The sequence below is a fragment of the Microtus oregoni genome, unplaced genomic scaffold, assembly GCF_018167655.1.
Source record: "Microtus oregoni isolate MIOR12 unplaced genomic scaffold, Mior012 000001F_ref0000356, whole genome shotgun sequence".
In the NCBI taxonomy this organism is placed as follows: Eukaryota; Metazoa; Chordata; class Mammalia; order Rodentia; family Cricetidae; genus Microtus; species Microtus oregoni.
In genome coordinates, this window is record NW_024543060.1 from 64,624,631 (window position 1) to 64,650,991 (window position 26,361).

Here is a 26,361-nt window from a genome sequence, read left to right on the forward strand (position 1 = left end):
GGTGTGGACTTTTAAAAACAGGAGTAAGGAGCCGGGCAGTGGTGGTGCACGCCTTTAATCCCAACACTTGGGGAGGCAGAGGCAGGCGGATCTCTGTGAGTTCAAGGCCAACCTGGTTTATAGAGCTAGTTCCAGGGCAGCCCAAAAACAGAAACGACAGCTGAGCTTGAGTGTTCTAAGACATCTCACAGCCCGGACCAATTAATTCTAAAGCAGTTTAAGTACACAGCCAAGTCCCCAGAATCTGTCGGACATGGTGACATCCTCCCACAGAATTAGGGACGTTCGGATCTCTGAGTTGGAGGCTAGTCAAGAATCCCCCAGAAGGGCTGTTGATAGCGTATGCATGCCTCGGTTGACTCAACCGACTCAACTTAACTGTTTATCTCCCTCTGAGGGACAATGTCTTAACTCCACGGTCTAGGGGAATTTGACAATCCGGGAGCCTTGTTTCTTGGGAAAATTATGGGGACCTCTGGGCGCGACACAAACATGGATGGGAATTTCAGTTGGATGCCTTTAGAAATATAGAAAAGGTGGCCACTTGGGTCAACCTAGAAGTCATGCTCCCGCTTCCTTTTTCTTCCCCGTATCTAGCAGTCACAGGAAATGCCAGGGAGCTTCGGGACGCAGGGTCGGCGGCAGCGGCATGGCTCACAGGCACAGCAGGACGAAGGGGTAGACCCCGCTACGCCGGGAATACCCAGCAGGCGCGTCCCTGTGCTTTGCCTCCGGCCCCCCTCGGGCCAGTTTCTATTCGGGGAGCGCAAAGGCGTAGTTTCCAAGCCTAAAGTTAATTTCGTTTGACGAGGTTGACAACTGAAGGGATTACTTTTCATCACACAGCGCCTGACTCAGTTTGTCCCCAGCGGCATTCCGTAACCTTGTTTTGACGGACCTCTGGCGTCACACGCCTCCTCCGGATGGATTGTACCTGGCTCCTCCTGATTGGCTGAGGCGAGCCCCAGGCCTCTGCTGATTGGAAGCGACGACTGCCAATCCCCTGCAGGCTTGCTGGGGTTAGGTTGAGCTAGAGGCGCGGGGGCGTAGTAGGGAAACTGGAATTTCCCGCGGAGCTGACGGCGCTTTCTCTCCCCCCCTACTCGTTTGAATTCCACGCGCTCCAAAATATCCGCCATGGAGAAATCTTGGTAATGACCCATTCCCCGTAAGCATCCCAGGAACACATCTGACCTTTGCCCTCCTCCTTCCCCTCCCGTCCCCTGCGCCGGGGGAGAATTCTGGGTAACCAGTTTCTCTGGTTCGCCCAGAGAATTCTGGGTAGCGAACTGTTTCTCTGCCTCCCCCCTCCCCCCCTCCCCCCCGCCCCGTTTGTGGGTAACTGGCCGTACTTGTTACCCACCCCCTGGAGAATGCTGGGTAACCACTGTGAAGGATTCTGGGAAACTGACTTGTCTGGCTCTCTTCACTGCCCAACCCCTTCCCCTCACATCCAATTCTAGGAAGCAAGCATCTTAGACCTCTCTGCCAAACTCCATTCCCTATACCTGCTCCCTTCACCCTGTGGTTCATGAGAAAGGGAAGTCAGATTAGCTCGTGTGGTGGGATGCTAGGGAACTTAGAAAGTTTAGGGGTGCGGCGTGAAGGACACAGGTCTCCCACCTTGCAGCCCTGCCCGTGTCCCCCGCCTGCATGCTTCTTAAATCTGTCTGGCAGTTTCGGCCCTTGTGCCTGCCTCATTGTCCTGTCCACATAGAAGACACCAGCCCTGACTGAGGTGCCTCCTTCCCTTGCAGGCCAGGATGTCCGTTCTAGGCCCATTGGTGCTGTCCTGCTGAAGGTTGGGTCAGATGTCTGTAGGAGTCGTGGCAAGGGAGGGTGTGACTCGGGCCTGAGCCTCGCCCATCATCGCCATGAACTTTGAGGGTCTGGATCCTGGCCTGGCCGACTTTTCCCCTGCTATGCATTCCACCCTGGATCCAGTCTTGGATGCCCACCTGAACCCAAGTCTGCTACAGAATGTGGAGTTGGACCCAGAGGGGGTGGCCTTGGAGGCGCTTCCCGTCCAGGAATCCGTGCACATCATGGAAGGTGTCTACTCTGAATTGCACAGCGTGGTGGCTGAAGTGGGAGTCCCCGTGTCCGTCTCCCACTTTGACTTACATGAGGAGATGCTATGGGTGGGGAGCCATGGGGTAAGAACGAGACCCTTTTCCGCAGCCTGAGAGGGTGGATTAGAAGTCTTTATCTGGTCTTTGCCCGAGCACAGCTCTTTGCATGGAGTCAAAACTGAGTCGGAGTGCTGAGAGTTTGCTGGATCTCTTAAAACAAAAAGGGAGTGGAGAAAGAACTGGAGAATCTGGGCTCCAGAGATTGGTTACATATTTGGTCTCCTAAAGCGTCCCATCTGCCCATTTGCCCATCCCTTGTCTTGTTTTGAGACATCTCTATATATAGTCCAGGCTGACCTGAACTCACAGCAATTCTGCTTTTGCCTCGCAAGTGCTGAGTTTTGTGTGCTGCCGTGTCTGACTGTTGTTTATTGTTTTGTTTTGTTATTTTAAAGACAGGGTCTCTTATTTCCTGGTCTGACCTTGAACTTTTTGTATAGCAAAGGACGATCTTGAGTTTCTGAGTCTCCTGCCTCAGTCTCCTGAGTGCTGGGAATATAGGCACCAAAACCGTGCTTGGTTCATGTGGTGCTGGGGATAAAACCCAGTGCTTTTTCTGTGTAGTAGGCAGGCATTCTACTCACTGAGCAATATGACCACTCCTGTTTTTGGTTTCAAGACAGGGTTTTGCTATGTATCCTAGGCCAGCCTCAGTTGCAATCCTACCTTGATCTCCAGAGTGCCGAGACTGTAAGTGGTGTCACTAAGCGGAGCTTGGTCCCATGTTTTGATCACCTTTACCATCACTCAGTATATTCATACCCAATCTTTAGTTTCTTACCCAGTTTAGAATTAGGAGTGGGGTGGGGGTTTGAAACAGGGTCTCACTATGTAGTACTTTCTTATCTGGGACTTCCTATACATCCCAGGGTGGGTTTGAACCAGGAGCAGCCTTGTCTGAACCTCAGAGTGCTGATATTTCAGATGTACACCAGGTCCACACCTGGCTTATAATTGTAGAATGGCATCTACTGGAATCATTTTGTCTTCTCTCTCTTGATTTTAGTCTTGGTGTTAATTTTATTTTTTTTATTTTTATTTTTTAAAATATTTATTTACTTATTATGTATACAGTTTTCTGTCTGTGTGTATGTCTGCAGGCCAGAAGAAGGCACCAGACCTTATTCCAGATGGTTGTGAGCCACTATGTAGTTGCCGGGAATTGAACTCAGGACCTTTGGAAAAGCAGGCAATGCTCTTAACCACTGAGCCCCCTCGGTGTTAATTTTAAAGCGTGTATTTATGTATGCTGTGAAGCCAAATGGTTCCTGGAAGACCTGAGTTTACTTATTTACCGTTTAATGATTCATGAATTGTTTTCCCATTAGGAGAAATGATTTTTTTTTTCACTGACGTTTTCAGTTCAGTGAGGCATGTCTACTGCTGCACGAGGCACAGGAATGAAACAGAATACAACCTAGACCTTAGATAGGTGTAGTTGTTCACACCCTGTAACCTTAACTTGGAGGCTGAGGCAGGAGGATGGCAAGTTGTAGACTAGCTTCACAACTATAGTAACCATCACCAACAAAACAAAGTTCCTGCTCTCACAGAATTCACAATGTAGTGAGAGGAGAAAGGCACACAGATGAGGGTCTCCTAGCCTGAAGTATCTGTGAGGGTTGCAGGGGTCAGAAAGGGCCACAAGAGTGAAGCTGAAGGAGTCTTGGGAAATAGGTGTGTGGAGAGTATGTTAAGTACTGTAGTCCTAGCAGTGGGAGAAACAGGCCGGGAGAGGAGTTCAACGTCATCACTGGCTACTACCCTGAGTTTGAAGCCAGCCTGGGCTCCGGGAAACCTTGTCTCACAAAATAGAAACTGGAGTGAAGGGGAGGGAAGCTGCCTCAGCGTAGATCCCCAGGGTGTCATACAGAGTGGGGAGTGAGTGAGCAGGGACCACAACTTCTTAAACGTGCTGGCCTCCAGGCAGCTCTGCTGCCATCTCTCCAATGTACTAAATAATTTGTCTTTGTTTGAGTCAGTCTCCTTTATCCCAGGCTGGCTTTAAACTGGATTTGTAGCCAAGAATGACCTTGGACTTTAGTACCTGGTTGAACTTTTTTTTTTGAGATAGGATTTCTCTTCATAGTCCTGACTGTCTTGGAACTCACTTTGTAGACCAGGCTGGACTCACACTCAGAGATCTGCCTCCTCTGAGTGCTGGGATTCTAAGTAGGCACCACATGCCTGGCTTTGAACTTTAAAAAAAAAAAAAAAAAAAAGATATATTGGGCTGGAAGCTGAAACGTAGGCACTTGTTCATTTAATCTTTATTTCCTTTATTTTTGTTTTTTATTTATTGATTTTTATTGAGCTCTACATTTTTCTCTGCTCTCCTCCCTGCCTCCGCTCCCCTTCAACCCTCTCCCAAGGTCCCCATGTCCCCAATTTACTCAGGAGATCTTGTCTTTTTCCATGTAGATTAGATCCATGTATGTCTCTCTTAGAATCCTCATTGTTGTCTAGGTTCTCTGGGATTGTGATTTGTAGGCTGGTTTTCTTTGCTTTATGTTTAAAAAGCACTTATGAGTGAATACATATAATTGTCTTTCTGGGTCTGGGTTACCTCACTCAAAATGATATATTCCCTTTTTTAGCAGGATGAAGAGCACACAACATGAACTCGGGGTGTAAGTCAGTGATAGTGCTTGCCTGGAATACAAGAGGCCTTGGGATCAAACTCCCCATATACACATAGTTCATATGCCTAAGGCATGGGAAAATTCAGCTTTTCTAGTGTTTGAATATAATCCCAGGACCTCACGTGTAGGCAAGTCTTTATCACTGAGCTATATTCCCACATTCTCAAATTAGTAAGTCAACTGCTAGGTATGAACTTGCTTGTAAGGCTTAGGTTTGGAATAAGCAGTTAAAAAACAAAGCTCAGTTCATGAATCAAGGCTTTTAATCCCAGCACTTGGAAGGCAGAAACAAGCAGATTTCTGTGAGTTTGAGGCCAGCCTGGTCTACAAAGCAAGTTCCAGGACAGCCAGAGCTGCCTTACTAAACAAAAAACAAAACAAAACAAAAAAAAGACAAAGAAGAGAATTGAAGTGGGATTCAGGGTAGGCACATTGCCTATAATCTCAGCACTTGAGAAACCAAGGCATCTAGTAAAGCCCAGGCCATCTAGTACTGTGTAGCCAGACTCCATCTCAAAATAAAGTAAAAAAGGCTGGGGATGTGTCTTAGCCGAGTACTTACCTAGCATTTTGATCTCTAGTAATGAATAAAACAAAAGTCAAGCACAAGTGTATTTAAAGCAGAAAGCGCTTGAGAGCAAATGAGATTGCCTAGGAAGATCAAGTGAGAAGGCAGACCTTTGAATGATCAAAAGAAGGGAAAGCTGGGTGTGGAGGCACACGCCTTCTTCCCTCTTGGGGGGCAGAGGCCTGACATCGGGGCTGCATGATAACCCCCTCTCTCTAACAAAAAAGGGGTGCACATAAGGAGCCAGAGAATGGAGCCAGAAGGCAGGAGTGAATGATTGACAGCAGGGAGGTGTGTTTCACAGTCTTGTGCTCTGGCCTACAACGTTGGCTCAGTATGGGTCTCTCATGCTGGTAGAGATGAAGATTTAACCAAACTGAGACTCTAGAGGCAGGAGGGTCTCTGAGTTTGAAGCCAACCTGGTCTGTATAGCAAGTTCCAGGATAGCCAAGGCTACATAGACCATGTATGTAAAAAAGCAACAACAAAAAGATTTGGCCATGAAGCCAGTTCTCATCTCAGCACTCCGGAGGCCTAGGCAGGAGGATCAGTATAACTGAGGACACCCTGGTCTGCACTGCAAGTGCCAAGCCACCATGCACTGTAGCAGACCCTGTTATATATATATATATAAAGCCAAAAATAAAAACCACCCTAAGACTTTACTATGGAACAAGTGGCCAGTGGAGGATCAGCTTGTGTCCTTGGCCTTCTGAAGAAACAAATCTCCAATTAACTGAAGCATTACCTCTTGATTGGGGTCATTGTGAGAATGAGAGTTTATATAACTATTTTGTGCTGGGCAAACAAAAATAATTTGGGGCTGGAGGAATGGCTCCAGTTGGTTAAGGCCACTTGTTCTCTTCCAGAGGATCCTGGTTTGAGTCCCAGCACCCACATAGCAGTTCACAGTTGTCTGTAGCTCCCCTTCCAGGGTATCCGGTGCCCTCTTCCAGCCTGTCTGGGATACATACACACATACACAAATAAGAATAATAAAAACATCTTTAATACTATGTGGTGTATTAGCATAAGGTATTAATCATTGCTTTTATCACCGAGAGTCCTGGTTCCTAGCTTTATGCCTCAGTTGCCCCTAGACAGGAAGGACAGGTGAGAGGAGAGGAGAGAAGAAGAATGTGCAGTCCCTGCCATGTGCGTGGGTGTTCCTGCCCCTCCACTCAGGTGTTGCTTTCATCCTTGCTAGGGCCATGCCACTTCCTTTTTCGGTCCAGCCTTGGAGCGCTACTCATCCTTCCAGGTCAATGGCAGCGATGACATTCGGCAGATCCAGAGCCTGGAGAATGGGATCCTTTTCCTCACCAAGAACAACCTCAAGTACATGGCCCGTGGGGGACTCATCATATTTGACTATTTGTGAGTAGTCTTTCAACTCAGCTGGGAGAGGGAGAACCCTAGGAAGCTAGGGTTGGCAGCTGGTGAGCCCCTGGCCTGTCGGCCCTTCTCACACAGGCTGGATGAGTGCGAGGACATGCACAGTCTCCTGCTCACTGACAGCAGCACTCTGCTCATCGGCGGGCTGCAGAACCACGTGCTGGAGATTGACCTGAACAGTGTCCAGGAGACTCAAAAGGTGCAGACCTGGGCTGAGCCCAGGAAAAACCCGTGTGGGACCTGAGGTCATGGTGGGGGTGTGCTTGGGCCAGAAATGCGCTGATGTATCGTGTGACTTCTCTGTCCCTTAGTCTGTGGGGAGTGTCCTCTACTGGTTTCTCTTGCTTCTCTCTCCAGTATGCAGTGGAGACACCCGGAGTCACCATCATGAGACAGACAAATCGCTTCTTCTTCTGTGGCCATACATCTGGCAAGGTAACCGGATTCCCTGGTCCTCCACCATAGGCCCGGGTTTACTAGATACTGGGGTCTGCTTTCCCCAGTTGGATTCAAGATGAGGGGTGTGAAGGATGACATCACTTCCTGCTTAGGGTGTTATTCTGTGCATGAGATTTTCTTGGGTCCTGACATTTTCTACAGCTAGGTGCCTTGGAGGCAAAAAAGTGAAGGAATTCTTTGGGGCATCCCTTCTATTTCTTGGCTCTCCTCTCTGCCTCTCTCTGCTCTGTCAGTATCCTCGAACCTTTGTCCTCTTTGGCAGGATGTTTGCAGGATTAATTTGTCGGAGTCTCCTCCCTGTCACAGAGGTGGCAGGAACAGTTTTTCTCTTTCAGGTTTCCCTGCGAGACCTCCGCAGTTTTAAAGTGGAGCATGAATTTGATGCCTTCTCAGGGAGTCTGTCAGATTTTGATGTTCATGGCAACCTGCTGGCTGCCTGTGGCTTCTCTAGCCGCCTCACCGGCCTGGCGTGTGACCGTTTCCTCAAGGTGTATGACTTACGCATGATGCGTGCCATCACACCGCTTCAAGTCCACGTGGACCCTGCCTTCCTGCGCTTCATCCCTACGTACACCTCCCGCCTTGCTATCATCTCCCAATCAGGTGTGAAAGGGGTCAGCATCGGGGAGGGCAGGTTGGTGAGCAGAGAACTCGTCCACCAGAAGTAATCCCCATATGCCTCTTTGTTGGGGATAGAAACAACCATCTCTCAGGCTCCCAGGTTTTCACTTCGGTCCAATCCATGCCTGGGCTACAGAACTAATGGAAGACCTACCTGGGCACCATAGTGATACTCCGTCTAGAAAAAGAAAAACAGGCAGGCCGGGGCTGTAGCTGAGTGACAGAATGACTGCCCACAAGGTGCCAAGCTCTGGCTTCAGTCTCAGAGTAAGTTAGAAACAAAAGTAGAAGGAGACAGAAAAGACCTCAGCGACTGAGGTTGTTTACTGCTCTTACAGAGGGTCAGAGTTGAGTGCCCAGCACCTAATAGAATGCTTCAGAGGATCTGATGCCCTCTTCTAGCCTCTGCACCCCTGCACTCCTGTGTGTCCCCCCCGCCACACACACACGTACACACACAATTGAGAAATTAATCTTAGCTGAGCATGACGGTGCACACCTTTCCCAGCACACAGCAGGCAGTGGCAGGAAGATTTCTGAATTTGAGGCCAACATGGTCTACAGAGCGAGGTCCAGGGCAATCAGGGCTACACAGAGAAACCCTGTCTTGGAAAAAATTTCTTAAAATTAAAAAAAAAAAAAACAACTAAATAAAATAACTTGAGAATTGCCCTTAGCTGGGGAGTACAGTTTCTGTGCCTATGAGAACGCATGAGACGGTGTTCTCTCTGTGTCTAGGCACAGGATGTTGGTGTCCATCTCCCTGGTAATAAAGAGGGTAAGAGTGTAAAGGGTTTCTTCTCTTTGCACTTTTCATAGCTCACTGGTCTGGCTTTTCTTTTCCTTTCCTAGGTCAGTGCCAGTTTTGTGAGCCCACAGGCCTGGCCAACCCAGCCGACATCTTTCATGTGAGTGCCGTGGGCCCTCTGCTGATGACTTTTGATGTGTCAGCCAGCAAGCAGGCTCTGGCCTTTGGGGATTCTGAGGGCTGTGTGCATCTCTGGACGGATTCCCCTGAGCCATCCTTCAACCCCTATTCCCGTGAGACTGAATTTGCTTTGCCCTGTCTTGTGGACACATTGCCGCCTCTGGACTGGAGCCAGGACCTGCTGCCTCTCTCCCTTATTCCTGTTCCTCTCACCACTGACACGCTGCTCTCTGACTGGCCTGCTGCCAACTCCGCTCCTGCTCCCAGGTTGTACCTGGCCCCTGGGCTGGATGGAGGGTGGGGCCCAGGGAAATAGACGCTTCTGTTAGCCTGATTATTAGTCCACTGCTATGGTTAGTTTTGTCTGCCTTAAAGGCTTTGTTTCCCTTTCTGAACCCATGGGTTGGGAAAGGCATGGGTGGCTGTCGTGAGCCTTCAAGCCCTAGAACGACACTGGGTTATAGGCGAGCACCACCTGTGGATGCAGAGATTCTTCGAACCATGAAGAAAGTGGGCTTCATTGGCTACGCGCCCAACCCTCGCACCAGGCTGCGCAATCAGGTGTGTTCAGAGGGGAGCCTACTGTGTTCTCTTACCTTTTACTAGTTTTTGTTTTGTTTTTAGATAGTAAAGGTTTGGGGTGTGTGGACAGAATTCAAGGAGCTATGCTTGTCTAAGTCAGAGATAATGTGGTTTTATCCCTTAGGAAAGTTATTTGGTTGAAAGTAAGACATTAGCAACATCAGAAATTATTTATATCTTGGTTTTAAATGCCAAAAGAATGTCATTAGCATTCTCCCAGAACTTTTCAAAGGGAAGCTGTTACTCAGGCTGGAGCAGTTAAGGGCAACGTAACAAAATAGATAGGGTAAATGGTTATGGAGGTGAAAACATTGACAATAACAGAATAGTCACGGATGTTCAGGAAGTGAATGGTGGTGGTGAAAAATTACAGCATTTATGACAATTTTATAGACTTTAAAATTCATTAAAAATTATTATTGTATAGATGTGTGTGTGTGTCACAAGCACCTGTGGAGGTCAGAGGAATTGATTCTTACATCTACCTTGAGATCTGGGGATTGAACTGGGGTCATCAGGTTACTCTGCCCCAAATTTATAACCTTTTTCAGTGTAATATGGGAATATGTGTTACTTTCCTTTTTTTAAATTTTGTTTTATGTGCATTGGTGTGAAGGTGTCAGATCCCCTGGAACTGGAGTTTTACACAGTTGTGAGCTGCCATGTGTGTGTTGGGAATTGAACTTAGGACCTCTGGAAGAGCAAGCAGCCAGTGCTCTTAACAGTGGAGCCATCTCTCCAGCCCATGAGTTTCTTTTCTGAGACAAACCAAAGGCATATCTCTCGCTGTTCTTTCTGTCTCTGTTGGCAGCATTTTAGTGGAGGATCTTTTATGTGTTTGTAGTAGACAAAAATAAACTGGATGGCAGGCATGTTGGTTTTTTAAAATCATAAACCATGTACAAATTAAACTTAATTGTATTTTATTAACAGATGTGGATATATTTCTGTAAGCACAGTTATGTTGAAAGATAGGGAAAAAAAGGAATTAAGTGAGCACTAGGCGAGGTGGCATACATTGGCCACCCCAGCCCTGGATGGCTGGACAGGTCAAGGGTTTTTTGGCTACATATTGAATTTGAAGCCAGCCTTGGCTACATGAGACCCTGCCTCAAACAAACAAAATAACAGAGTCAGTTGTGGTGGCTCGTGCCTTTAATTCCAGCACTTAGGAGGCAAAGGCGGAATTCTAGGCCAGCTTGGTCTACATACTGAATTCCAGGCCAACAAGGGGTACACAGTGAGACCCCATCTCAAAACAAAAAACAGAAACAGACAGGAAAAAGTAAAGGGGAAGCCAAAGCTGCTTAAGACATCCAACAGAGTTCCTCTTTTTTCAAAACACAAACTCTAGATTCCCTATCGACTAAAGGAGTCGGACAGTGAATTTGACAACTTCAGCCAAGTCACGGAGTCCCCGATAGGGCGAGAAGAAGAGCCGCATCTGCACATGGTTTCTAAGAAGTACCGAAAGGTGCTGGGGACACGGATTCAGGGCTCTTGTGGGATGTGGGGGAAACGGATTATATGGAAAATCATTGAGTCTAATCAGTAAATCTCCTCTACAACTCCAGACCCAGGAGGGAGCTTCTGGAAAAAGGTTTGACTCATTCTGCTCAAACTATTCTGCCTTAGGTAACCATCAAATATTCCAAGCTAGGGCTGGAAGACTTTGACTTCAAGCACTACAATAAGACACTGTTTGCTGGATTAGAGCCCCATATCCCCAATGCCTACTGTAACTGCATGATCCAGGTAAGGGCTGGCTCTTCCTGAGCTTGAACATGCTTCCTGCCTTTCTTCATTCCCATTGCCCCTTAGTCCCTGCTCTGCTCTTCCTAGGTCTCCTCAGTCAAGCCTCATCTCCTATGCACCCCATACTTCAAGTCTCCTCTGTGAACTCCTTAGCTTCAGTGGAGTCCTGCTTTGTATTCCGGTGGCTCACAGAGCACCCCCGTCTTTTCCCCCCTCCCAGTGTCCCGCACCAGCTCTCCTGCTCTTCCCTCCAGGTGCTCTACTTCTTGGAGCCTGTTCGCTGTCTAATCCAGAACCACCTGTGCCAGAAGGAGTTCTGCCTGGCATGTGAGCTTGGCTTCCTTTTCCATATGCTGGAGCTTTCTCGTGGCGATCCTTGTCAGGTCCGTCCTTCGAGTCTGGGGACACTGAAAAGGGCAAGGGACAGAAGATGGATGGTTGAAAAGAGCATTGCCGTGCAAATGGCACAGAACAGAAAGTAACCCTTTTTCATCAACATAACCCTTTTCCAGGGCAGTAATTTTCTTCGAGCATTCCGCACGATTCCTGAGGCCTCAGCACTGGGTCTCATCCTGGCTGATTCGGATGAGGCTTCAGGCAAGGGCAGCCTGGCCAGGCTTATCCAGAGGTGGAACCGCTTCATTCTCACTCAGCTGCACCAGGATATGCAGGAGCTAGAAGTCCCCCAGGCTTATCGAGGCGCTGGAGGAAGGTATGGAGCTGGACGAGAATAATGCCACCAAAGCATGCCCCTCTGAGTCTTAAAGGGTCTTCTAACCCTTTGTGTATATGCTGTCCTCTCCACTCTCAGCAGTTTCTGTTCGTCAGGGGACTCTGTCATCGGGCAGCTGTTCAGCTGTGAGATGGAGAACTGTAGCCTCTGCCGCTGTGGCAGTGAGACTGTGCGAGCCTCCTCCACTCTGCTCTTCACACTCTCCTACCCTGAGGGTAGATCTGTGGTAGACCCTGCAGCTGGGCTGGGGAGGCTCCCTCACTTACCTGGTTAACACCTTAGTGGATGTGGGGGACCATGGGTGGAGGGGAGAGCTTGGAGTGAAGTATCCAGTTTCTCCTCAGATAAAGCCGGGAAGAACTATGACTTTGCTCACATCCTGAAGCGAAGTATCTGCCTGGAGCAGAACACGCAGGCCTGGTGTGACAGCTGTGAGAAGTACCAGCCCACAGTGAGTAGCTGCGGTCCCTGGTCTGCCTCCGGGCACTGTTAGCCTTGCCTTCCAGGGATCTAAGGCAGTGGGAAGAGGAGCTCCAGGTTTACCAGCCCTGTCTAGGTTTCTTTTTCTATAGACTCTGCCGTTTCTTGTTTCATTCTTCAGATTCAGACCCGCAACATCCGACATCTGCCAGACATTCTTGTCATTAACTGTGAAGTGAATAGCTCAAAAGAGGCTGATTTCTGGAGATCACAAGCTGAGGTGATGATTGCAGACAGGACCTTTTTTTGTGTGTGTGTGGTTTTTTTTTTAGACAGTTTCTTATGTCTTGGCAGTCCTGGAACTTACTCTGTAGATAAACCAGGCTGGCCTCAAACTCAGAGATGGGCTTGCCTCTGCCTCCTGAGTGCTGGGATTAAAGCATGCACCAACACCGCCTGGTTGGAAGCAGGACTTTTGAAGCGTTCTTTTTAATTTTTTTTAAATTTTTTTTGCGTTCTTTTTATTTTTATTACTTGTTTTACTTCTATGTATGATTATGTTCTTAGGAATCTTGATGTCTTTCCTGTGTGTTCAGGTTGCCTTCAAAATAGCGGTGAAGAAATACAGTGGGGATATTAAGAACAAGGAGTTTACCTTGGCTGACCGGTAGGTACCATGTCATCAAATGGTGGGACTACTTGGTGAGTCCTCTGTTAATTGGCTAGGTATCTTCAGAGCACATTTCTTATTCTTCTGTCCTGATAGGAAGGAACCGAGGAGTCCAGAGGGCTTGCTCTGTTCCTCCATTGAGGAGCTGAAGAATGTCTGGCTTCCGTTTTCCATTCGCATGCAGATGACCAAGAACAAAGGGCTGGAAGTTTACAATTGGACTGATGGGAATGAGATGCAGGTTGTTGGAACAATGGGAGAAGAGAGGGAGCGTAGGCAGGGCAAGGGGATGGTGGAACCCGGGACCAAGGACAAGAATAAAGGGTATCTGCCAGTTGTGGGGTTTTCCAGAATAACTTGGTTTAGTGTTGGGAAGTCATAGATGAACTAAAATGAAGATAATCTGCCCTGACTCCCCATTCCCAGAACTCCCTTCCCTCTTCCCTTTATCCCCATCCCCCATCCCAAACCCCAATCCTTAAACATAGCTTAGTAGCCTGGGTACCCCCCTCACAGTGGGGTCCAGCCAGGGCAGAGGAGGAGCATGGTGTCTATGTGTATGACCTGATGGCTACTGTGGTACACATCCTGGACTCACGAACAGGAGGCAGCTTGGTGGCTCACATCAAAGTAGGCGAGACCTACCACCAGCGCAAGGAGGTGAGTCTGTTGGTACCAGGAAAACACTCCTAGAGGAGATGGCTGCAGTGCAGTCCCACGGCTGGCCCTGAGCTTCTAGTATAAGTAGACCAGCGATCACTGCCCTTTCTCTTCACAGGGTGTGACTCACCAGCAGTGGTATCTTTTCAATGACTTTCTTATTGAACCTATTGATAAGGTAAATCAAAACATTTCTGTTCCCCCTTTCATGGGAAGATAGAGAGAGGGTGTTGCTGTGTGAGCCAGGTTGTTCTCTAATTCACTGTGCTTCTGCCTCAGCCTCCAGAGTGCAGGGATTACAGGTGTAATTGCAACTCCATTCCCCCTTTATCCACCTGTCTTTGTTAGTATTCCTTTCCTTGTTTGTTTGTTTTTGTTTTTTGAGACAGAATTTCTCTTTAGCTTTGGAGTCTGTCCTAGCACTTGCTGTGTAGATCAGGCTGGCCTCGAACTCACAAGAGATCTGCCTGCCTGTGCCCCCTGAGTGCTGGTATTAAAGGGTTGTGCCATCACCACCATTTGGCTTTTTTTATTCTCAGGCCCCTAATGAGTACCTGCAAGGTTCACAATGGAAGAAGGAGCTTTGGAAATAAATGGCGTCAGGAAATTTTTTTTTTTAAATAGTACCTGGGTCCTGGCCTCTGCCTGTCTCGATGAGAAGTAATGAGATACATTGTTATGATAGGACACTGTATTGTTTCTTTTTCTAGAGTGGGGAATTTTAGTGCTGGGGATTAAACCAAGAGCCTATACACAATAGGCAAACACTCTGAGCTACCCCTTCTGCCCCTTGTGTTTTACCTCCTGTAGTATGAAGCTGTGCAGTTTGACATGAATTGGAAAGTACCTGCTATCCTGTATTACGTCAAAAGGAATCTCAATTCCAGATACAACCTGAACAGTAAGTGATGTGGAGTGGCCCAAAGGCTTAGGCAGTTTAAATTGGACTTCAGGAGAAAACCTGGGGGGTATCTTTGTAGTTTTGAGGATTGTTGACTGGTGGTAAGACTTCCAGGCATAGTAAAGAAATTCCTGCTGATGAGGTCTTAGGTTTAGAAAGTGCCTGGAGAAGGTAATTCTTGCTTGCAATCCCAGCACTCAAAAGGCTGTGGCAGGAGGATTGACATGAATTCAAGGATCACCTGGACTACATAGTCAGTTCAAGGCCAACCTGGGCTATAGAGTGGGAACCATTTTCAAAAACATAAAATGAAATTAACTAATTAATTAATTTTGAAGCTGGAAATTCTGAGGGTGACGTGAGGAAGGAAGGAGGAAGCTTTATAAAAAATGTCTTTGGTGATGATTTTGATTCTAAGCATTCCTATCTCCTTTTTGTAGTGGTTTGAATGAGAATGGCCCCACAAGATATCTTTTTCCAAATGTTCTGTATTACTGTGTTTATTTATTGTTACTGTATGTGCAGGCCAAGGGGCAACTTTGTAGCCTCAGTTCTCCCTTCCACCTGTGTTGTCAGGCCTGCGGAGCAAGTGCTTCACCACTAAGCCTGGCAGCTGCCACTGCCAGCTATTCTCAGATGGTATCTCTTTTTGGGGGATTTGCTACCTTTAGACAATAGTTTCTCTGTGGCTTTGCTTTTCTGGATTTTTGTAAGCTAAGGTTCAAAGTGAAAATCATACTCTCTCTTTCCAACCATTTTAATCTTTTTTTTGGTCTACTTCTTGATAATTTTCTTTTTTTAAAAAAAATATTTATTTATTATTTATTATGTATACAGTATTCTATCTGTGTGTATGCCTGCAGGCCAGAAGAGGGCACCAGATCTCACTACAGATGGTTGTGAGCCACCACGTGGTTGCTGGGAATTGAACTCAGAGCCTCTGGAAGAGCAGACAGTGCTCTTACCCACTGAGCCATCTCTCCAGCCCTTCTTGATAATTTTCTGATTTGATCTAATGTGGTATATCAGACTATGATATAGTTTTTTTTAAATTTTTTATTACATTTTAATTTACTCTGTGTGTGTGTATATATGTGTACATAGTGTGTGTGTGTGTGTGTGTGTGTGTGTGTGTGTATTAGTACCACACACAGCACAGATGTGGACTTGAGAGTAGTTTGTGGGAATAGGTCTTTTCCTTCCTCCATGTGGATTCTGGGGATCAACCTTAGGTTGTCAGATTTGGCAGTGAGTGTCTTTACCTGCTGAATTGTCTGGCCAGCCCAGATACTCTTCTTTTACTCAATTTCTTTGGTTATCAAAAAATCACAATAGTGCTGGAGAGATGGCTCAGAGGTTAAGGGCACTGGCTGCTCTTCCAGAGCTCCTGAGTTCAATTCCCAGCAAGCCACATGGTGGCTCACAGCCATCTGTAATGAGATCTGGTGCCCTCTTCTGGCCTGCAGGCATACATGCAGGCAGAACACTGGATACATAATAAATAAATAAATAAATAAATAAATAAATAAATAAATAAATCTTTAATGAGAAAGAGAGAGAGAGAGAGAGACCAGTGGCCCCTGAGCAGCCATCCTGGGGTCTCCCCCTAGCCATTTCTCCAGCTCCTGTCTTTTCTGCGTTCTCCTTTTCAGTCAAGAACCCTATTGAGGCTAGTGTGCTGCTGGCAGAAGCCTCGTTGGCACGGAAGCAGCGGAAAACACATACTACCTTTATTCCACTGATGCTGAATGAGATGCCACAGGTTGGGGACCTGGTGGGCCTTGATGCCGAGTTTGTCACTCTTAATGAGGTAACTACAACTAAGAAGATGGGACATAGGAACAGAACTCTGAGGATATCAGTAATTTTAGGTATTTCTCTGATGTCTGTATTAATTCTTGTGACATAGGAAGAAGCAGAGTTACGTAGTGATGGTACCAAGTCTACCATTAAACCAAGCCAGATGTCAGTAGCAAGGATCACCTGTGTTCGGGGCCAAGGGCCTAATGAGGGTATCCCCTTCATTGATGACTACATCTCTACCCAGGAGCAGGTATTAGAATATGAAGGGACCACTGAAGTCAACCCTGTGCTAGCATAGAGTGTCTGAGAACGCTGGGAACAGCCCTGTGCTAGCATAGAGTGTCTGAGAACCCTGGGAACAGCCCTGTGCTAGCATAGAGTGTCTGAGAACCCTGGGAACAGCCCTGTGCTAGCATAGAGTGTCTGAGAACCCTGGGAACAGCCCTGTGCTAGCATAGAGTGTCTGAGAACCCCGGGAACAGCTCTGTGCTAGCATAGAGTGTCTGAGAACACTAGGAACAGCCCTGTGCTAGCATAGAGTGCCTGAGAACGCTGGGGAGAGTGGTAGGAAGAGACGGCATCTTCTCGTGTCCCATTGATTTGTCTTTTTCTCTGTCCCTAGGTAGTAGATTACTTGACTCAGTACTCGGGGATAAAGCCAGGCGACCTTGATGCAAAAATTTCCTCCAAGCACCTCACTACTCTCAAGTCTACCTACTTAAAGCTTCGTTTTCTCATTGATATTGGAGTCAAGTTTGTGGGTCATGGTCTGCAGAAGGACTTCCGGGTCATCAACCTCATGGTTCGGACAGGGTTTATTTAGAAGTGTTTTTGTTGTTTATATTATTGTTTTTTCTTTTATTTGCCTTTTTTGGTTCTTTGAGACAGGGTTTTTGTGTAATAGCCCTCATTGCCCTGGAACTCACTCTGTAGACCAGGCTGGCCTCGAACTCACAGAGATACATCTGCCTCTTCCTCTCGAGTGCTGGGATTAAAGGTGTGCACCACCACCGGATGGCATTACTGTTGTTTCTTATTTCATTTTTGTTTGCTTGTTTGTTTATTTTGACACAGGGTCTCACTGTGTAGCTCTGATTGCCCTGTAACTAGTTATGTTGAGCGTGCCAGCTTCAAATTCACAGAGATCCACCTGACTTCTGTTAGGGTTAAAGTCATACGCCCCCATGCCTGGCATCTTTTCTTCTTTAATATACAGCCTTCTTCCCACACAATCTGTTCTTACCACTCCCATGCACCATACTTTAAAAACAAAATTACATTTGTGTGTGTGTGCTTATACAGCTCCTGAGAGTCCCACATTGCATGTGTAGAGGTCAAAGGATAACTTGTGGAAGTGGATTCTCTCCTTCCATCGTGTTGATCCTTGGGATTGTCAGGCTTGGCGGCAATGCCCTACCGGCTGAACCATCTTGCTGACTTAGGAGTTACTTTTTTATTTTTTGGTTTTTTTGAGGCAGGGGTTTTCTGTAGTTTTGGAGCCTGTCCTGGAACTAGCTCTTGTAGACCAGGCAGTTGGCCTCGAACTCACAGAGATCCGCCTGCCTCTGCCTCCCGAGTGCTGGGATTAAAGGAGTACAACACCACTGTCTAGCAGGAGTTACTTTTGAAGGTGGACTTCTTAGTTTATATATTTTGTATTAAGAGTGGGAGAGTATGGATCATTTATCTTAAGTCTTCTGCTCTTTTGATCCCTGCCAGGTGCCCAAGGACCAAGTTCTTGACACAGTCTACCTGTTCCACATGCCCCGAAAGCGAATGATTTCCCTACGGTTTCTCGCTTGGTACTTTCTAGGTGAGCTGCTCTACCTCGTATACCCTGGGGTACTGATTAATGGTAGAGAACATTGGGGGCAGGGTATAGAGCTCAGTCGATAGTATTTGCCTAGCATGACAGTGGACATGGTGGCACAGGCCTGCCTGCAGCCGTAACTCAGGATGGAGACACAGAAGAAACAAATTCAGCATTGTTCAAGGACAGCCTGGGCTACAGAAGACCTTGTCCAGATAAACAGGAGGAAGCATAAAGAGGCTAATGCTTTCAGCTATAGAAATCTGAAGCCAGCCTGGGCCATAGAGGAGATACTGTCTTAAAATAACAACAAGGGCTGGAGAGATGGCTCAGCAGATACGAGCACTGGCTGCTCTTTCAGAGGACCTGAATTCAATTCCCAGCAACCACATGGTGACTCACAGCCATCTGTAATGGGGTCTGATGTCTTTTTTTTTTTTTTTTTTTTTGGTACCCCGTCGGGGAATCGAACCCCGGTCTCCCGCGTGACAGGCGGGGATACTCACCACTATACAAACGAGGAAGTCTGATGTCTTCTAGACAGAGCACTCACATGTAAAAAATAAATTAAAGAAAAAAAAGGTTTTGCCAGGCAGTGATGGCACACGCCTTTAAACCCAGCACTTGAGAGGCAGAGGCAGGCAGATCTCTGAGTTCAAGGTCAGCCTGGTCTACAGAGTGGGTTCCAGGACAGCCAGGACTGTTACCTTGAAAAACCAAAAAATCAACAACAAAAACAGAAGCAAAAACTCCCAACAGAAACAGAGCAGGAGACTTTGGAATGAAGAGCAGTTAGTGATTTCTCAGTTTAGAATTAAAATGTGTTTTCTGCTAATGGTTTCAGTCAGCTACTGTCAGTAACATGTTTTCTGGGGCTGAAGAGCTGGCTGTGTGGTTAAGAGGCACCTTTTGCTCTTGCAGAGGACCTACAGGTTCAGTTCCCAGTACTCACATGGTGGCTCAGAACCATCTATAACTCCAGTTCCAGGGAATCTGGAGCCCTCTTCTGATCTCCATGGTCACCATGCACACCCGCACACCTGTACATAAATACATGCAGGCAAACATCTGGTACACATAAAATAATTCTAAAAAATTGAAAAACACTCGGAAGGCAGAGGCAAGTGGAGCTCTGTGAGTTCAAGGCCAACCTGGTCTACAAGAACTAGTTCCAGGACAGGCTCTAAAGCTACAGAGAAGCCCTACCTTGAAAAAAAAAAAATGTTTTCTGAAAGACTGGGAATCTGCATGGGATTAGGGGAACTTGTAGGGGAGTTTTCTGGGTGTCAGAAACGGGGTGCCTTTTCTTTTGTGAGGTCCTTAAGCACTGTATTTCTGCAGACCTGAAGATTCAAGGTGAGACCCATGACAGCATTGAGGATGCCCGCACAGCACTTCAACTCTACCGGAAGTACCTGGAGCTGAGCAAGAATGGCACTGAACCCGAGTCCTTCCACAAGGTGCTCAAGGGGCTTTATGAGAAGGGCCGGAAGATGGACTGGAAGGTGCCTGAGCCTGAAAGCCAGACAAGTCCCAAGAGTAAGGCTGGGTTGAGACCAGGGAAGCTGGGGGGCGGAGGGGGGGTTTGGTGGCATGTACTCCTAGCATCTACTCATGAAGCAGCTGACTGGTTACAGATCACCTCGTTTTCTACCAGTCAATGAGATGGACTTTATTATTTTTATTTATTTATTTGTTTGTTTCTTGGGGGACAGGTTTTCTCCATGTAATCTTGGCTGTTCTGGAACTTGCTCTGTAGACCAGGCTGGCCTCAAACTCAGAGATCTGCCTGCCTCTGCCTCCCAAGTGCTAGGATTAAAGGCAAATGCCTGGCTTGGATTTTATTTTTTAAATTATCCATTGGTCTAAAGCCACTTGCCCAGCCTAAAATATCTGAGGAAGATCCATGCCGTGCCCTCCTCTTCCTCGTGTCCTGTCTTCACAGGTGTCTCTGCTGTCTCCTCCTCCTCGTGTCCTGTCTTCACAGGAGGTGTCTCTGCTGTCTCCGTTTCCTCATGTTGTCTTCACAGGAAGTGTCTTTGCTGTCTCCTCCTCCTCGTGTCCTGTCTTCACAGAAAGTGTCTCTGCTGTCTCTGCTCACCCTTTGTCTCACTGCTTCTGTCTCCTGACAGATACAGCTGTCTTCCCCTCAGTGTTGGCACTCTGACCTGTCCTTGCCTGAGAGACAGCCTCTCCACTCGGGAACTGGATCTGCTCAGGGCCTGCAGATGGTGCTGTTCACAGAACTGGAAAGCAGCAAAACTGTCGCAGTGGGTCTGGAAGCCAGAGTCCCTCCTTATCCTCTGCAAAGCCTAAACTGACCCAGGGGAAAATACTAGGTATTCTTTTTTGTTTTGTTTGCCTTTTTCAAGACAGGGTTTCTCTGTAGCATTGGAGCCTGTCCTGGAACTCAACTTTGTGGTCCAGGCTGGCCTCAAACTCACAGAGATTTGCCTGCCTCTGCCTCCCAAGTGCTGGGATTAAAGGCCTGTACCACCACTGCCCAGCAATACTTGGTATTCTTAATAAATATCCTGGATTATTGATATCTAAACAAAAAGCTCCTAGGAGTGAAGAGATGGTTAAGGGCACTGGCTGCTCTTCCAGAGGTCCCGAATTCAAGTCCCAGCAATCAATCTGGTGCCCTCTTCTGGTGTGCAGGCATACATGCAGGCAGAACACTGGATCCATAATAAATAAGTCTTTAAAAAAAAAAAAGCTCCTAGACTCAGAACTGAGTCCCCAGCCAGCTAGAGAACTGAAGTCCTTGATGGTGCCGGTACAAGAGATCCAGACAGCGCAAGCCTCCCGCTGGCTGACAGATGATGGCAATGATGGCTGGACAGACCAGCGTGTGGAATCCTAATGGGCCAATCAAACCAGTGTGGAGGAAGCTGAGCTGACAAGTATCTGTCTTCCATACATTCTATCTTGAGTTTTGTTTTATTTTTTAAGAAAATTTGCTTAAAACGGCATGTTTTATAAAATAAAAATATTTTTATCTCATTAGAAAACCGCTGGTGTGGTTCTTTGGCTTCTGCCCTCCCCTGTTTCATTCATCGTTCACCGAACAAAGACAAATTGTGTTCAGATTCACACTTAGAAATGAAGGGTTGGAGTCTGAAATGGGTGGAAACAGGAAGAATATAATTTCCCCTGGACAGTGTTCGGTCTTTGCTGTAGTTACCTAGCACCCTAAAGACAGAAGATCACAAATCCAGTTTCTTAAGACCTGTGGAGCCAGGCTTGGTGTCTGCCTGTAATCCTGACAGTTCTGACTAGCCGGGGATGGGGAGTTAAGGTCATCCTGAGCTGCACAGCAAGACCCTGCCTCCAAGAACTTATAATAGTATCAGCGATGTGCTGGGTATTCAGGGAAATTGTCCTAGGAAATCCACAGCCCGAGAGCTAATATTAAATAAACTTAACATAGCAGTCCCGTCCCCATCCTCAGAGGATAACTTACAGGACTCTCCAAGAACGCATGAAAAGGCAGATAGTACCAAAAGTAATTTTCCCTATACATACCTAGTCACGATAATTTATTAATATGGCACAAGAGGAATCTAACAACTAGTTTAAAAAAAAAAAAGAAAGAAAGAAGACAAAAAGACCTGTAGCTACGGTCGAAGCTTGATTTCGCAGTGCTTCCTGGGAAGTGTAGTTTCCTTTACGGTAAACTCTTTGTATAGTGAAACCTAGGTCTCGCTTTCACTAATTGCATCTACTTGGAAGTCCTAGCCCGCCCGGACTGATGCATTATCCCCACGCACCACTTGGGCTTGGTGCTCACCTTCGGCTAGGATACCTTTGTTCTTTGGGTGGTCACGTGAACGGATTCGCCACGCAAGTCTGGGTCCTTAAACCTTCCAAGGGGTCCTCGCTGCTTCTGAGGCGCTCCTAAGCTGCCTGTTCGCGCGAGAGTTTGGAGAGGCGGGTTTAGGATCAGTTTCCCGTGGGGGCTCGCATGGCACCCTCCGATCCCTGCTTAGGTCCCTAGTTCGGTGCGGACCGCTGGGCCAGGCAGTCCCCGGCCACCCTGGACCTGGCGGGCGCTGGATCGCTCTGGAGAAACCGGGACAGCCTCGCTCCTCCCAGACAGCTGCTAGGGCTGGGAGCCACAAAAAGTGAGAGTCCGGCGGCTTTCCTGAGCCACGGCGGCGGCCGTGGGAGCAGAGGTGGGACAGATGCGAGCGTCTGAGGCTGTGGGCACATTGAGGTTGGGGATGGACCTGAGCGACAGCAATGGCGGAGTCATTTGAAAAGGGACCGGTCTGCACGGGAACTACTTACATAGTGGAAATGGGGATTCTGGAACCCTTGGTGCTAGGTCCGCAAGGGCCCTAGTTATGGAGTGTTCTCCCTGGCCTCATGGCCTGACTGATGGTGCCTTCTTGGCAGCCCCTTTCTGCCCGTCGTCCTCGCACGATTGATAATCTCCATCCGATAGCTACTGCATAACCCTCAGCGTCCAGTGCTGAAATATCAGTAACCAGGCCATCACCTGTGGAGGAGTTTCTGGAACTGAGTTCTCACTTCCCATTCCCCCACCCTCCCACTCCCAGGGAACTTCAGCCCCACGGGTGTGTGTTTGGCCTTTTCCTGGACAGTAGAACCCATCACACCGAGGCTTCTGAAGGCCTTGGGATGGAGGGTGGCAGGCAGGGGGCAAATGGAGCTGTCTCCTCACACCTGTGCTTTATTTTCAATTTTCACACGAATCCAGGTGGAGCGACCCCATTACGCTAAAGATGAAAGGCTGGGGTTGGCTGGCCCTACTTTCGGGGGTCCTGCTGGGAACTGCTTGGGCTCGAAGGAGCCAGGATCTACACTGTGGAGGTAAAGGCACAAGGACAAGGAGAAGCGGGAGGAAGCCGACCCTTGGGAGGTATCCGGACAAGGATGGATAGAAGTCCCTGGGTCGAGCCCATTCTCCTCATCCCCACCCCTGTTCTCTTCCCTGGCACCAGCTTGCAGGGCTCTGGTGGATGAATTAGAGTGGGAAATTGCCCGGGTGGACCCCAAGAAGACCATTCAGATGGGATCCTTCCGGATCAATCCAGACGGCAGCCAGTCAGTTGTAGAGGTAACTTACTATCCCCAGATAAAGTAGCTCACCGAGGCTACAACTCGGAACTTGGTTTAGTTCAGAAGTGAAGAAAGCAGGCGGCATATAACCTGTAATAATCCAGCACTCAGAGGCTGAAGCAGAAGGATCTCCCTGAGTCCCAGGCCAGTCTGGACCACAGAATTAGATACTGTCTTCAAAGAGAAAAGAAACCAAAAAACAACCAACCAGAACATTCTGTGTCTGAAAGATTGGGCTCTATGCCAGATACGGTATTGCGTGCCTATAGTCGTAGTACTGGAGGTAGAGACAGGATGGTCAGGAGTTCAAGGCCAGCCTGGACTACTTGAAACTCTGCCTCGCAGACAGACAACAGAACAGTTGGTCTTATTGGGAGAGGCTGGAAGCTCATAACCTATGTACCTCCTAGCCCCAAACCTCAGTTCATTATTTCTGCTGTAGGAGTTAGCCTTGACCAGTCCCTTTCTGCACTTCCCTCGTTCATAATGACTCTTGTTTCACTAAAGCAGTATAGATACATACATCTATTTATAAAAGGATAAAAGGTCTTTTCCAGCTGGGAGTGCAGTTCAGATGAGAGCGTGCTACGCTAGCACGCAGTCTTGGGTTCGGTCCTTAGTACCCCATAAACCCTGCATGCAGTACTCACCTGTGGCCCTTACATGTTCTCAGAGTCTTCCTTGGAGCTGGAGAGATGGTTCAGTGGTTAGAAGCACTTGCTGTTGTTTGGTGCTCAGTTCAGATACCAGCACCCACATAGTGACTCATAACTCATTCTAAAAATCCGACATCTTCCTATGATGTCTGTGAGCACTCGGTATGCATAAATGCAAGCAAATACTCATATACATAAAAAAAAAAAATCAGCCGGGCGGTGGTGGCGCACGCCTTTAATCCCAGCACTTGGGAGGCAGAGGCAGGCGGATTTCTGTGAGTTCGAGACCAGCCTGGTCTACAGAGCTAGTTCCAGGACAGGCTCCAAAGCCACAGAGAAACCCTGTCTCGAAAATCAAAAAAAAAATAAAATAAAAATAAATAAATAAAATAAAAATCTTTTTAAAGAAAGTATTTGTATTCAAGAAGTGTATTAGTTGGAAGCATAAGACATGCATACATACATACATACATACATACATACATACATTGGCTGAAGAGATGGTTCAGTGGTTAAGAGCACTGGCTGCTCTTTTAGAGGACCTGGGTTTAGTTCCCAGCACCCACATGGCAGCTCAGCACTGTCTGTAACTCCAGCTTCAGGGGATCTGACACCTTCACACAGATACGCATGCAGGCAAAACACCAATAAACATTAAAAAAAAAAAAAAAAGACACACATACACAAAGTTATACCTACTAAGTAATATACAAGGAAATATTCTTTTTTTAAAATGGTTTATTTTTACTTTGGTATTTTGCCTGCATATCTGTTTGGGGGTGTCGGATCCCCAGGAGTTACAGATAGTTTTGAGTTACAGACAGTTTTGAGCTGTCAAGTGGGCGCTGGGAACTGAACCCAGGTCCTCTGGAAGAGCAGCCAGTGCTCTTACCCACTGAGCCATCTCTCCAGCCCCTAAAAGGAAACAGTCTTGGGAAGGGTGTTGCTGTGCTATTATCAGAACCTATACCACCTCTTCAGTTTTTGTTTGCTTGTTTATTTTTTATTTTTTCAGGCCAGGTCTGTCTTTGCCTGTTCCGGGACTCAACCACATAGAGCAGGTTGGCCTTGAACAGAAGTCTGCCACCTGTGTCCCCAGAACTGAGGAAGTTACAGGAAAACAGCATAGCTGATTACAGTTAATCAAAGTGGTTTCTGCCTAAAATTTAGAGTTAGTGGTGCCTGTGTTATTCCTTGGGATTTTATAATCAGGTAAAATAATATTGTACATTTGCCCAGAGTGGCAGTACATTCCTTTACTCCCAGTTCTTGGGGACAGAGGCAGGTGGATCTCTGTGAGTTCAAGGCCAGTCAACCCCACAGGGTGAGGCCCTATTCCAGAAGACCAACAAAAATATATGTGTGTGAAAGGAAGGAGGACAGACAGACATGAAACTATAACTATTAGGAAGGATTTCTTTCTTTCTTTTTTTTTTTTTATGAGTTGTTTGAGCTAGATTTAAAAGGGAAAGTAAGTTTGTAAAAGGGAGTGACCAAAAGCTGAGTGTATTTCTAGGTACCTTATGCCCGCTCAGAGGCCCACCTCACAGAGTTGCTCGAGGAAGTGTGTGACCGCATGAAGGAGTATGGGGAACAGATTGACCCTTCCACCCACCGCAAGAACTACGTCCGTGTTGTGAGCCGGAACGGAGAGTCCAGTGAGCTAGACTTACAGGGCATCCGAATCGACGCAGATATCAGCGGCACCCTCAAGTTTGCGGTGAGTAGCTGGATGGTTGGGCAGAAGTTGGAGGGTGGAGGCGGGTGTGGTGTTGCATGTCTGTAATTCCAGCACTTAAGGTGCAGATGTAGGAAGATCACCATGAGTTTGAGGGTAGCCTGGTCCACATAGTGAGCTCCAGGCCAGCTAGTAAGACCTTGCCTACAAAATGCCCCCCAAAACACCAAGTGGAGAGTAGGGTTGTCACCTCTCGCCCTCGGTTAACAGTGTGAGAGTATCGTGGAGGAGTACGAAGATGAACTTCTTGAGTTCTTTTCCCGAGAGTCTGACAACGTTAAAGACAAACTTTGCAGTAAGCGAACAGGTAAGCCCCTCCCCTTTTCTGCCTGTGCTCACGGCCCCTCCCACACATAGGAGAGTGTGCCCACACACCACCTGTTGATGCCCCACAGCTGGCTTCCCACTCCCTGGGATTGGAGTCAGCTCTCTCCGCTCTCTGCCTCTCAGCTTTCAGAATCTGTGTCTCCATTGCCTTAGACAGAGGAGAGAGAGCAGGGAGGGGGGGGGGCATTTGTCATTTGTAAACACGTTCTTTGAAGAATGGTGGTGGGTGTCGGTTTGGCTTGGGGTGTTCTCTTGGAACGGGTATGTGTGGGAGAGCAGCCGTTCCCTTTAAACAGTTACGTGCTGTTTGCAGATCTTTGTGACCATGCCCTGCAGAGATCTCATGACGAGCTATGAATCACTGGAGCAGCTGAGACCAACTTGACAGAACACCCCCAGGAGGGGACGATGGCGGCATTGCCTTTTATATTATGTTTTTATGGAAATGAACTGAAAGAATGTCTGGAACCAAA

The 26,361-nt window shown here is 47.5% G+C and overlaps 2 protein-coding genes across 4 annotated transcripts; both read left to right on the forward strand.

The window, feature by feature from the left end:
- Nucleotides 1-1,024: 1,024 nt before the first annotated feature.
- Pan2 (poly(A) specific ribonuclease subunit PAN2) lies at nt 1,025-21,087 on the forward strand. Of its 3 annotated transcripts, none has more exons than XM_041673096.1 (26): nt 1,025-1,151; nt 1,758-2,156; nt 6,550-6,719; nt 6,816-6,936; nt 7,095-7,172; nt 7,532-7,799; nt 8,670-9,012; nt 9,210-9,306; nt 10,682-10,801; nt 10,963-11,082; nt 11,337-11,465; nt 11,595-11,794; nt 11,894-12,030; nt 12,160-12,266; nt 12,417-12,515; nt 12,832-12,902; nt 13,002-13,146; nt 13,422-13,565; nt 13,684-13,743; nt 14,376-14,466; nt 16,119-16,276; nt 16,376-16,519; nt 16,892-17,071; nt 17,989-18,082; nt 19,421-19,618; nt 20,212-21,087. In XM_041673096.1, the coding sequence occupies exons 2-26, from the start codon at nt 1,875-1,877 to the stop codon at nt 20,244-20,246; spliced, it is 3,591 nt and encodes a 1,196-aa protein (XP_041529030.1). In that variant the 5' UTR covers nt 1,025-1,151; nt 1,758-1,874; the 3' UTR covers nt 20,247-21,087. The 3 variants fall into 3 exon arrangements, with proteins under 3 accessions (XP_041529030.1, XP_041529041.1, XP_041529051.1); XM_041673107.1 differs by having other exon boundaries at nt 11,897-12,030; XM_041673117.1 differs by lacking the exon at nt 16,892-17,071.
- An 864-nt stretch (nt 21,088-21,951) lies between these two features.
- On the forward strand, nt 21,952-26,361 carry Cnpy2 (canopy FGF signaling regulator 2). Its single transcript, XM_041670563.1, has 6 exons — nt 21,952-22,257; nt 22,806-22,918; nt 23,050-23,165; nt 25,340-25,543; nt 25,772-25,868; nt 26,202-26,361. Exons 2-6 carry the CDS (start codon nt 22,831-22,833, stop codon nt 26,243-26,245), a joined length of 549 nt encoding a protein of 182 aa, XP_041526497.1. The 5' UTR covers nt 21,952-22,257; nt 22,806-22,830; the 3' UTR covers nt 26,246-26,361.